The sequence below is a fragment of the Nannospalax galili genome, unplaced genomic scaffold (assembly GCF_000622305.1).
Source record: "Nannospalax galili isolate Female #2095 unplaced genomic scaffold, S.galili_v1.0 scaffold892, whole genome shotgun sequence".
Classification (NCBI taxonomy): domain Eukaryota; kingdom Metazoa; phylum Chordata; class Mammalia; order Rodentia; family Spalacidae; genus Nannospalax; species Nannospalax galili.
The window spans coordinates 2,212,585-2,225,419 of record NW_008333311.1 but is presented as its reverse complement, the minus strand read 5'-3'; the positions used below and the strand labels follow the sequence as shown (position 1 = coordinate 2,225,419).

The 12,835-nt window shown below is 36.9% G+C and overlaps 1 protein-coding gene across 2 annotated transcripts in view; it reads left to right on the top strand.

Annotated features, from left to right (window-relative positions):
* The window catches only part of Nup35 (nucleoporin 35), a 21,676-nt gene extending 10,572 nt beyond the window's left edge, over positions 1-11,104 (top strand). Inside the window, exons 5-9 of one of the 2 annotated variants that reach the window (XR_003848701.1) lie at positions 3,323-3,464; positions 5,970-6,039; positions 7,174-7,302; positions 8,738-8,850; positions 10,200-10,220. Coding sequence is in view for 1 of the 2 variants with exons in the window: in XM_008827939.3 (XP_008826161.1) it covers positions 3,323-3,464; positions 5,970-6,039; positions 7,174-7,302; positions 8,689-8,850; positions 10,200-10,253 (557 nt within the window). In the remaining variant the exon portion in view is untranslated. Of the gene's footprint in view, positions 1-3,322; positions 3,465-5,969; positions 6,040-7,173; positions 7,303-8,688; positions 8,851-10,199 lie in introns of both variants that reach the window. The other variant, XM_008827939.3, reaches the window with a different exon arrangement.
* Positions 11,105-12,835: the final 1,731 nt, after the last annotated feature.

The window sequence follows — 12,835 nt, the reverse complement described above, 5'->3', positions numbered from 1 at the left end:
CCTCTGCCTCCTGAGTGCTGGGATCAAAGGTGTGCGCCACCACACCTGGCCCTGTGTTTTGCTTTTTTAGAGACTTTCCTGATGAGTAAGTTTCTCTTGTGTCTGACATTTTAATTTCCATCTTTTTTATTCTTTGAATGAACAGTATAACATCTTGCTCTTGAAGATGTCTTAGCAGCTGAGTTTAATAGTTTTCTTATTTTATTTCTATTCTGTTCCCTTTTAATTCCTTTTTGTTTCCTCTCTTCTGTCACTGCTTATGAAACATGTTTACTGATCTTTAGTCTTAGCACTCTGGAGACAGAGGCAGGCGGAATGCCAGGCCAGCTGGGGCTACAGGGAGAACCTGTCTTAACAGAAAAAGAAAAGCAAACATGTTTATTGAATGAAATATTAAAAAGATAGCTACTTGAAATCTTTGGTATAGGTAGGTAGGAGTCAGCATTGGCTGAAGTAGGACAAAGATGAATAACTATTTTAGTTCTTACTGGACTACATTTAAAAAAAAATATTTATTATTTTTATTTTATGTGTATGTTGTATTGCTTGCATGTATGTGAGTGCACCTGTGTCGCACAATGCCGCAGAGGTCAGAAGAGGGCTTCAGATTCCCCTGGAACTGGAGTCAGTGACGGCCTGCAGCTGACATGTGGATGCTGGGAATTGAACCCAGGTCCTCTGCAAGAGCAGTCAGTGCTCTTAACTGCTGAGCCATCTCTCCAGCGCCCACTGGACTGCATTTAAAAAAATTTTTTTTGAGTGCCATCCCTTATCACATGGTTGAACTGTCTGGAGTCATCAGCTCCTGCCATGAGTCACCTTGTTAGTATAAACTGTAGGATCCAGTCAGGGCCTCACCAGGGATAAGAAAGATCCTCCTGTTAGTGAGGAAATTCCCAGAATTTAGGTGTTTCTTTCCAAGACTTAGTCAGGGGCCAGACTACATTGGGCGAGGCAGAATGCTTGGTTACTCATTTGTGCTACTTTTTTTTCATGTGAGAAGGTAACACTGCCAGGAACCCCTTTCCCAGTATTTGTATGTCTGCTTGAAATTTCCCACGATATTTTTTCTTTTATTTTCATTTAGTTCCATGATTTAGTGAATAATCAAATCTTTTCTTTAATTAAAGACATTTTCGTTAAGGATAATAAGATCTTTTGCCCTCTCTTTAATCCAACTTTATGAAGAGTGTTTGAATAGTGATTTGCCAAGGGAGACAAATTATAGTCCAATCTGATGTGGTTTGATAGGCACACTTTATTTTCATCTTACAAAGCACAGCATGTGGGTACCAGAAGTCTGATTTTAAAAAGGAAGTGAAATCAGTGGAGCAACTAACATTCACTTGGTGGGGGGCAATTATGTTAAATTTTACATAAATACTTTTAGATTATGAAAAAGTAATTATATTTTTTAGATTAGTTGACTAGACAAAACTTAGGTTGCATATTCATTTGAGACTTAATTTTGATTTGTCTTATTTTTAAAGGTCAGTTGTCTCAGTTTGAACCTTCATTTAATTTCATGCTTGAAGTTTATTACATGATGTAGCATAACTAAGTTTCACATTCTTAATGATTACATAGAACATAAAAAATTAAATTGCCTTCAGGTTTTATTCTAAAGTGCTTTTAATATCTTTGGTTTATTGAAGGCATGCCTTTGTATTAAGAACTATAATTAGTTTCTAAAGGAATATTTGATAAGGTAGTTGATAAGTAGATTTTCTTTTTTTTTCTTTTTGAAACTGGGTCTCACTTTTTAGTTCTAACTAGCCTGGAACTCACTATGTATACCTGTCTGGCCTCAAACTCATAGGGATTTGCCTGCCTCAGCTTCTTGGGATTAAAGGTATATAGTACTACTATGTCCAACAATAAGCAGATATTTTCAGAATAACATTTTTCAATATGGGATGTTCCATTTTATATTTTAAGATTTATTTTAATTGGTTATGTGTGTATATGTGTGTGGAGTGTTCACTTGAGTGATGCAGAAGCACCATGGCTTTGTGGGCTATATAGGGACACTCTCTTTAAAAAACCAAGGATTGGGAATGTAGCTAAGTGGGAGTGCTTGCCTAGCATGTGTGACACTCTATGTTTGGTGGTGGTGGTGGTGGTGGGGGCTTCTATGATCTTTTCTAGTGGAAATTTGCAAGCGATTACCATACTTATACTGTGACATTAGCATTTGATATCAGAATAACCAAATGCAAAAACATGCATGGTGGTATACATCTTTAATCAAAGCACAAGAGGCTGAGGCAGGAGGATTTCTAGTTTGAAATAGTAAAACTCTGTCTCAAAAACAAATAAACACACACAGTGTTTCACATGGTATGTTGTGCACATAGAAATAGCAGTAAGTGATAATTTTTAATGAAGGTTAAGAAATAACACTTAGGGGCTGGAGAGATGGCTCAGTGGTGAAGAGAGCTGGCAGTTCTTGCAGAGGACCCTGGTTCAGTTCCCAGCACCCACATGGATGCTAATAACCATCTGTAACTCTAGTTCTAGGGGAGCTGACATCATTTTCTGGCTCCTGTGGGCATTGCACATACATGGTGTACATACATACAGGTAGGCAAAAACACTCATAAACATTAAAGCAATAAAATATTAAAAAAAAAAAAACCACTTAGGACTGTTAGGTAGAAAGGACCTAAGTAAAAGAAAACTGCACATGAATTTTCAGTGGTAAGGCACATACTGTTGAAGTATATGCTGGAAAAGTAAGGCTGGAATTTTTGAAAATTAAAATTTTTTTATGTGTATGAGTGTATTGCTTGCACGTAGGTACACCCATGTTGTGTAGTGCCCATGGAGGTCAGAAGAGGGTGTTAGATCCCCTGGAACTGGAGTTATAGAGGGTTGTTGGCTTCCATGTAGTGTTAAGAACTGAACCTGGGTCTTCTGCAAGAACAGCCAGTGCTCTGAGCCATCTCTCCAACTCAGATTTTTAATATTCTTACGGCAGGCTTATTATGGTAGGTTTGTAAGATGAATTCAGAATTCCATGAATTGAATGAGAGATTTTTTTCTAGTAGGCTTATGCAGAAATTAATGAAACACTTGGAAAGCTAATAATGTATAAACATTTGCAAAAACATTATGCTCAATTATTAATGACTTCTGTTTGCATGACAGTATGAAATTGCTTTGTGATGGTTGTATGTTTTGAATTATTTATGTAAAAACATAATTATGTCATATAAATTGTCAACTTTTATTATACTTTGTCTTTGAAACTATGATTTTTGCTTTAAAATAAACTTACATATTCATATTGGTAACTAACTTCCTACATATACCATTGTAGGGCAAAGTATGTTTAGTCCAGCAAATATTGGTCAAGCACGAAAGACGACACTATCTCCTGCCCAGCTGGATCCTTTTTATACTCAAGGAGATTCTCTGACTTCAGAAGATCACCTTGATGACACTTGGGTGACTGTGTTTGGGTGAGGATTTTGGACATTTTAAAATTACCATACCCCCCCGTATTTGCTATTATTAAACAATACAAAAGCTTTGAAAGACTTGGACAGCGAACACCCATACCCACCACCTGATTCTGTAACTATGAGCAGTTGGCTGTATCTGCTCCATCTATTGGTATATCGGTTCTTTCTGTTGTTGCTATATTTCACACTAAGTTGCAGGCTTCAGTACATATCACCCTTATACTTGAGCTTGCATATCATTTGAGCTTGATGTTTCTATTTTAAAGTCATTTATTGGTTGTTGAAGGCACAGTTGTCCCTCAGATTTAGGACGTACCTTTTCTATTTTCTATCAGCTGCTGCTGTGTGTTTAGTGAACTTAGCCAGGTTTGTACTAGTTATGTTGAACTTCATTTATATACATATGTCATGGCATTTATATATTCTAACCACAGTGTTTAATATTAGAAACATGATGATAGCTGTAGATGCAACATAAACTTTTACTGCCAAGAAGCACCTTCAAGATCATACTGTGTTATCTTTTGTTTCCACTGATCAGAAATCGGAGTATAGACAGATAAAAGTGTTTTTTTCAGAGAATCACAACTTGTTCAACAGCAAAAGCTTCAGCAAAACTGGTCTTTGGATTTCAGGCTTATATTTACAATACACCATGTACAGATTATTTGTGAAAGTGTAATTTGTCTTACTTATATTGGACCCTATTATGTTTATTTTGATAGTTAAACCTACAAAGATAACACATTGGTCTCTTTGAAGGAAGAGTAAGTAATGCACAGTAAATGTTTTGTCAATTTTACATATTTATTTAAAATTTAAGAATTCAGTAGGTGAAGAAGAATGAATGGGGAAAGCCTTTCATTTTACTTTTGTTCCCAGCTGTAATAGGCTTTTCTAGGCCATAGTTACCACCTGCTTTAGAGATTCTCTGTGTTAACTGATTCTGTTTCAGTGAAAGCAGGTCCATTGTATTCCCATTTTCTGGAAAACCCCTGTTCAGCCCTATGCCCCTAGCATATGCGCTGGCTAATGTTTAACCTTTCTGTTTTCTCACAGAGCAGCAGCTGCTGAATGTTGCTCTTGTCTACTCCTTTTTCAGGCTCAGGAGTGATGAGTGGCTTGATTTTGAAGAATCCCAGTAATACTTAGGAAAATTACTTGAATCACTTCTAGTAGTCTTTTAATTAAGACACTTTCAGAGTGCTTAATTTTAGTACTCTTTTAGCTATCCTCTATATTTGTTTAAGCCTGGAACATTTTCCTTTTAAGGGATAAACATTTTTACTTCCCGTGCCTTTTTTTTGATCTTTTTGAGACAGGGTCTCTATAGTCTTAGCTGGCATGGTACTAGCTATGGACACCAGGCTGGCCTTGATCTTACAGAGATCTGCCTGCTTCTGCTGGGGTTAAAGGCATGTGCCACCACACCCAGCTGAGGGAAGTAGTTTTAAGATACATTACTTGTGTTCTTTAGTAGAGAGTTTAACTCTTATGCTGACTCAGGGTCATCATAAGATAATCATCCATTGTTTTGGGTGATCTTTAAAAGACTATTGGAATGTTAGATTTTACTCAAAGTGGCATAGACACTTAGAAAAATGTTTTATTTCTTAAATGCTATATTCACTTGCAAACATTCTTTTTCTTTTATTATCATGTGCTGAGACAAGTTGCCTTATTTGTTGCTTTTCTTTGGTACTAAAAAAAAAACTATATAAAACTTTTTTTGTTTTGTTTTGTTTTTTTGAGATGGGGTTTACCTGTAGTCCCAGCTGTCCTGGAACTCACTATATAGACCAGGCTGGCCTCTCACACAAGATATGCTTATTAAATTTTTGAATCATCTTTTTAAATAATTTTATAACATTATTACAAAGCTGAATTTTATTTCTGAGCACTAAATTTCAGAAATTTTTAGGAGATGCTCATTGTACAGTGATAGGATGATATAATTTAAAATTTTTGCCTTTTTTTTTTTGTTTTTTTTTGTTTTTTTTGAAACAGCATCTCTCTGTAGCCCCAACTGGCCTGGAACTTGCTATGTAGACTAGTATGTAGACCAGGCTGGTCTCCAACTCACAGAGATCTGTCTGCCCCTGCCTCCCGAGTCCTGGGTTCAAAGGCATGTGCCACCACACCTGGCAAATTGTTTTCCTTCTTACAACATAATATACCTACTTGTGAATCCATGCATTACTGTAAATTTATGTGCAATTCTGCAGCTTACTGTTGTTTTTGAAGTGCTTGTGGTAGTTGCTATGGGAGAAAATTTTAGATGGGGTGTAGGGATGGACTAGCTGAGACAGAAATGATTTTAAAGTACTTGCCTTTGAGTGACTGGTCATTGGTACAATTAAATTATAGAGGAAGAAACAAGATGTCTAGGGATTTCTTATTGTTTAGACAATTGGGTGAAATAATTTATGTTGACTCACTTATAAGTATGGGTAGTTTGCTTTTATATTGATAATGGTAACTGATGTTTTTTTTTTTTTTCAGGTTTCCACAAGCATCTGCTTCTTATATATTACTACAATTTGCACAGTATGGAAATATCTTAAAGCACGTGGTAAGGCTTACTGATTTATTTTTCCAGTTCAAGATTTTTGTATAAGGAAAGGAAGCTATGAATTGAGGGAAACTACTTCTAAAGTTTGTCATTTTTTTCTAAATTAAAATTTTTCTTTTTAAAGTTTTTTGTGTATGAGTGTTTTGCCTGCATGTTGAGTACACCTGTGTCATGCAGTACCCATGGAGACTGGAAGAGAGCATCGGATCCCCTGGAATTGGAGTTACGGATGGTTGTTAGCTGCTATGTGGGTGCTGTGATCCGAACCTGAGTCCTCTGCAAGAGCAGCCAGTGTTCTTAACTGCTGAGTTATCTTTTCAGTACTATCACCCTCCCCCTTGTTTTGTTTTTTGTTGTGTTGTGTTTTGCTTTGTGAGACTGAGTCTCCCTATAACCCCCCAGGTGGCCTGAAACTCACTGTGTAGACCAGGCTGGCCTTGATCTCACAGAGATCCTCCTGCCTCTGGCTCCCGAGTTTGGGGATTGAGGGCATACATCACCATGACCAGCAACCTTCCTCTTTTTTTTTTTTTTAAGTTTTGAAAGAATATGTGTTTTGGAGAAGGAAAGTGAGAGTTCAGGATCTACCTTCCCTTTCTTAAAAAGGTCACAGTCCCTTAAGAAAGAGGGATTGTATCATCATATTAATATTTTTCATTTTGAGCTTGCATTATTGGGAATAAAGAAAGAGGAAGTTCCGAAGCTTAAAGGGTTGTAGAACTCTTTATCTTATAGAAATCTTAAGAAATGGTTGTACCTCACACAAGTTATAGGAAAATTCCTTTTTCCCTCTTTACAATTTTTACTCTTACACAAAATCTACTGATGGATATAGTTTTTAAAAATTCCATAACAGGTAGTAATACAACTTTTCTGTAAGAAATAATTACCTTTTAAGAGTTACTTTCAGAAAAATAATTCCCTAATGTTAGAGATTTGAGATTTGGATAGTAATTACTGAAGCTATTTCTATAGGATCTTTATTGAATTCAAATGTACATCCTTTTCAGCTTTTTACTGTATCATTCATATAAAAGTGAAAGTATAATTTTATTCTCATGTTTCTGTTTGTAATGGAGTACATTAGGTCTACATTTTATTCTATATATGAAGTAGTAACTTTATTCTTTGTAGATGTCTAACACAGGCAATTGGATGCATATTCATTACCAATCTAAACTGCAAGCCCGGAAAGCCTTAAGCAAAGATGGGAGAATATTTGGAGAATCCATCATGATTGGTGTCAAGCCATGTATAGATAAAGTAAGTTTTGGGTGATTTAAGGAAAACAATCTACTTAATCTATATGAAAAGCACAAGGTAAGTGTTGACATTGGTATTATGTCTCTTGCTTCACTATTCCACCTTTTCTTTGTAAAATATATTTATAGTACTTCTAAGAGTAAACCAAAAAAATTGTAGGACTTTAATCTATCCAAACACCTTCATTTTCCAGAGAGAAAAGTCTAAATAGCAACTTGTAGAGTTGTTGAAAGTAGAGCCTAGATTTAGGCCTCTAGTCCACTAGCCCACTCTGATTCTTGTTCAGAGCAACATAAGGCTCATTAAATGCATTGAAGGACTGGTGCTATTCAGCATGAACTGCTTTACACAGATGCTAATTTATGGTTAGCAGATTCAGCTTTCTGTTACTTATTTCTGTTTCAAAGTCTTTAAAAATTATTTTGTGCATACTCAACAGTTACTTCGTTTTAACTTTTCTTTGTGACATAAAATCATCATGAATATACTTCAAGTAAGTATATACAACAGTTTTATTCTAATAATTACGTTAGACATTATACTTGTCACCAGTGTACACATGCCCTTGTACAATTACTGATGTGTTATAACCAAAATCCCAGAGAGGAGAGTTCTCTTTTGGGTTACTGGGTCCTGAGTAGCTTTAGACTTCGAGTTGTTTTCCAATTCAAGTTTCCCCAAGAATTCTGTGTTTTTCTTTTTTCTTTTTTTAAACATTTTATTATTTTTATTTTATGTGTATGTGTGTATTGCCTGCATGTAGGTAAGTGCACCCGTGTCATGCAATGCCTCTGGAGGGCAGAAGAGGCTGTCTGATCCCCTGGAACTAGAGTTACGGACAGTTGTTAGCTGCCATGTGGGTGCTGGGATTTGAACCCAGGTCTTCTGCAAGAACAACCAGTGTTCTTAACCACTGAGCCATCTCTCCAACTCCCCCGCTCCTTTTTTTTTCCTTTTTTTTTTTTTTTTTTTTAAACTCTTCCTTTTTTATGTGCTTGCTGAGTTTTTTATAGGGTCTGCTGGGAAATTCTTTTTTTTGTAATGATTTTTTTTTTAATTCTTTGCCCATTTTATACATGTGTATCATGAATCTTGATCACATTTACCCCCACTGCCCTCTCTTATCCCCTCCCTCTCCCTCTAGAACACTGCTTCTTCCCAAATGCCCCTCTTGCTCAAAGATTCTTGTTCTTGTGGCTTGCTGTGGCTATATTTAGGCCATTTGAGGTTTCCATCTGAAGGTTTAGATCTCAAATGCTAGCTAAAAAACATACCGTCTTCTCAAAGCTAAAATTATTTGAAATGTTCCTGAGATCAACTCAAGTAAGACTCGTTTAATAAACTTTTAAGTATTCTATTAGTGGTATACTGCGTTTGTTTCTCCAGAGTGTCATGGAAAACAGTGACAGAGGTGCTTTGTCATCTCCATCTCTAGCCTTTACGCCACCAATCAAGACCTTAGGCACACCACAACCTGGAAGTACTCCTAGGATTTCTACCATGAGGCCTCTTGCTACCGCATACAAAGCTTCTACTAGTGATTATCAGGTATTTATGGATTGGTTGAAGACTGAGTGTGCAGCCTACTGATCGTTTCATTGGATGTGTACCCTTAAATAGTTCCTGCTGAGATAATTGCCTAGATAAAACTGTCAAATGTCTAAGATTTCACATTTTAAAGTTAAAATCTTTGTCAGAAAGTTGTCTGGAAATTTTAAGAATTTCTTTGTCTGGGCTGTAGGCGTAGCTTAGTGGTAGAGCACTTGCCCAGCATATGCACAGGCTTTTGATATTATCTCTAGTATGGCAAAGGAAAAAGAAGTCAATTCTTAACCTATTTTGAAAGTTTGGTATTTTAGATTTTTTTCTATTTGTATATACAACAAATGATCTGTATATACATTGTTGGTATGAGAAAATATTAAAGCTTTATACTTTATTAAGTTGATAAAACTTATGGTATCACAAATGAAAAACCTTATATTGGAATAGTTCTGATTATCAAAAGAAGATGCTATCCAGCTCTTGCTATCAGAGATAAAAACGTTCTCATTTCAAACAAATTTAGAGGAAGTCATTATGTTTTGAAGAACAGTGTAGGTATTGTGACTCTTGATTTGTCATTATTGTCCCTAATTATCCAAGAGGTCTGAGCATTATTGACACAGGTCTTGAAGCATTACACAGCAAATGAGTGTGTTCTAATAGGACAGGTGATAGAATTGAGTGTTTTAATTCTCCTGAAATTTGGAGGTCATTATAGAACTATTTTGTTTTTAATCTATATTTTAAATTCCCTATTTCTTGAAGCTTTTCACTTTTCTTACTTCTCTTTCCCCCTTCCTTCCTTCCCTCTTTCCTTCCTTCCCTCTTTCCTTCCTTCCTTCCTTCCTTCCTTCCTTCCTTCCTTCCTTCCTTCCTTCCTTCCATAGGTCCCTCCCTCCCCCCCTTCCTCCCTCCCTTCCTTCCTTTCCTTCCTTTCCTTCCTGTTCCTTTTGAGACAGGGTCTCCTGGTAGCCCCAGCTGGCCTGGACCTTGCTATATAGACCAGGCTGGTCTTGAACTCACAGAGATCTGCCTGCCTGTGCCTCCTGAGTGCTGGGACTAAAGATGAGTGCCACCACACCTGACCTTACTCCAGTTTCTCATTAAAGATGTTATTTCCTTTGCTAAAGGGACGAAATTTTGCATAAAGATGTTATAAACCAAATTTTAACGTCTCAAATACATAGTTCATTGCTATAAATGCATTATACTGTTTTCTCTTTTAAAATTAGCCATTAACCATAAAACTGAGTATCACTGAAGAAACCATACCACAACCTGGAAGTACTCCTAGGATTTCTACCATGAGGCCTCTTGCTACCACATACAAAGCTTCTACTAATGACTACCAGGTTATTTCTGACAGACAAACGCCAAAAAAGGCCAAAGTCTCATGTCAAGAATGATGGAGTACATGTTTGGCTGGTAGTGTAATAAGAGCTTAGAACTCTGCTACCAAGGAAGACCTTGCTACACTAAACTGGAGTTAGTGGAGTGCTGCCAGTTTCCTTCGGTTAGTTGTATAACCACTTGTGGCAGTGTTGGATAGCTAACCCAGATACTTCTTTTACAAACCTTTTGTTTAAGAATGTAGCCCCATTTGTAGCTTGCACTTTAAAAGATGCCTGAGATACATTTGAAGAAAAGATCCCTCCAGGTGGCATTTGTGCTTTCTGTGATAGTGTATGCTTAGCACAATAAACTCAGCATTGATTGCAGTAAATAATAGAGTTTGAGGTCGTTAGCCTTCCTAAGAAGGTAGGTGAATATCATGGAGAGCTACAACTACTTTCACCAAGACACAGTAATTATAATTAGCTATTTGAATTATGGCCTTTTAATTTAGATAGTATTTAATTACATTAAAATTATCTTTGTATATATCCTACTGTGGAGTGTCATCTTTCATGTTGTAAAACCCAGTCGTTCTTTTTAAAACTGCCTACTACTAAAGTTTCTTAATAATAAACTTGTTAATTTATATATATTGAATATTTGTTTGGAAGGCTGATTTATTAGTTATTATTAGAAGTCTTATGTGTTCACTGAAATAATAGAAAACATGATACTAATTTTTCTATATTTAGAATCCAGTTTTAGTTACCACCATGTTTTGTTATACCTGATTCTTTTTCCCACCTCTTTTATTTTATTTTTTTTTGAAACACTTCTCAGATTTGAGATAATTTCAGCCCCAATACTTGTTGGATATAGCAAAAAATCTCCATAGAGTTGATAAGTTTCTTAATATGTAATACAGTTTAAATTTTCTTAATTACCTCCAAAACTGAGTATTGTTGGCTTATTAAAATTATGATCTAAATATGAATTCACCATAGTATTTTTTTCTTAAATGTAAAATGTTCTTAAATAGTTCCCTGTTTTTATGATCCAACACACCGTGACTATGTGAGTTGTCCATAGTGCCCCAGTGTCTGTATTTAGTTACTTTTTTTCCCCTCAAATCGTGCAACAGTTTTTCTAAATCCTAGACATTAGATCTAGAACAAATTAGTCATATTCTTGTTGCTGTTGATTTTTTTGGGTTTTTTGTTTTTGTTTTTGTCTTTTTGAGATAGGGTCTCCCTGTAGACTGGAGTGGCCTTGAACTCAGATCTACCTGCCTGTCTCCCGAGTGCTGGCCTTAAAGGTGTGTGCTACCACACCTGTTAAATTAATCATATTCTAATTGCATTTCTTCCCTAGTTGTATGGTATACTTTATATCAAGTCAAGAGGCATTCAGTTTTAGTTTTCTCACTTTTAATGATGCTTACCTTAATCACTGGGACACAGAAATAAGCCTGACACTGTATTGTGACTTCTGTTATCAGGTCTTTCCAAAAATTCCATATCTTAGAATATTGGGATATACCATATCCTATGGGCCCAGTATTGGGTTTACTGTAATACATATATATATATAATCTCCTGATTTGCTCCAGAGCCCTCTTATTCTGGGCCTCAGTGACAATTGTAAATTGACGTTTGCTAAGACAATTGTAAGTCTTTTTTTTTTTTTTTTTAAAACACAGGGTCTCCCTGTAGCCCTAGCTGTCCTGGAACTTGTTGCATACGCCATGCTGGCCTAGATCTCACAGAGATTCCCCCTGCCTCTGCCTGCCGAGTGCTGGGATTAAAGGTGTGAACCATCATACCTAGCCTAAATTTCTGAATTTTTGGGGCTTCCATCCTCTGACAAGCATGTGACTTACCATGGTGTCTAGAATACTTGCCAGCTATTTCTTTTTCTGTTTTTTGGCCGGGTCTATAATTATCTTCAAATAAAAGGTAATCAAACAAAAGGATATGTTCTTTTTGAGACAGGGTCTCCCTTTAACTCCAGCTGGCCTGGATTTTCTATGTAGAGCAGGCTGGCTTCAAACTCACAGAGATCTGCCTGCCTCTGCCTCCTGAGTGCTGGGATTAAAGGCATGCATCACCACACACAGCATCCAGCTGTTTAAAAAACAAAAATTGAAGTACTAGAGATGTAACTCAAGGTAGAGTTTTGCCTCGTGTGCCAGAGTTCTTGGTTTGAGATCCTGTTTCTTGGTTCTAGCAGGAGAGCACACCTGCTTGTACTTGTATAGCCTTGACCAAAGGGCAGTTCTCTTACTGGGAAACATTGGCCTCTTTGACCAGACATGTACCCTGGGGCGATACACAGGGAGTGGTTAGGGAGGAAGGGGTCACCTGCCTAGACAGCTGGATTAGCCAGTTCAAAACTGGCAGTCAGCCTGGTGTAGTGATGTACACCTTTTGATCCCAGCGCTCAGGAGGCAGAGGCAGGCAGATCACTGTGAGTTCAAGGCCAGCCTGGTGTACTTAGTGAGTTCCAGGACAGCTGGGACCTCAGGGAGACCCTGTCTCAAAAAGACCAAAACAAACAAACAAACAAAAACTGGCAGTCAGTGTGGTGACAGTCACATTGTTCACACGTTGTGTGCCTTGGTTTGTTTCTCAGCAGATCTCATCCCAGCTCTGTG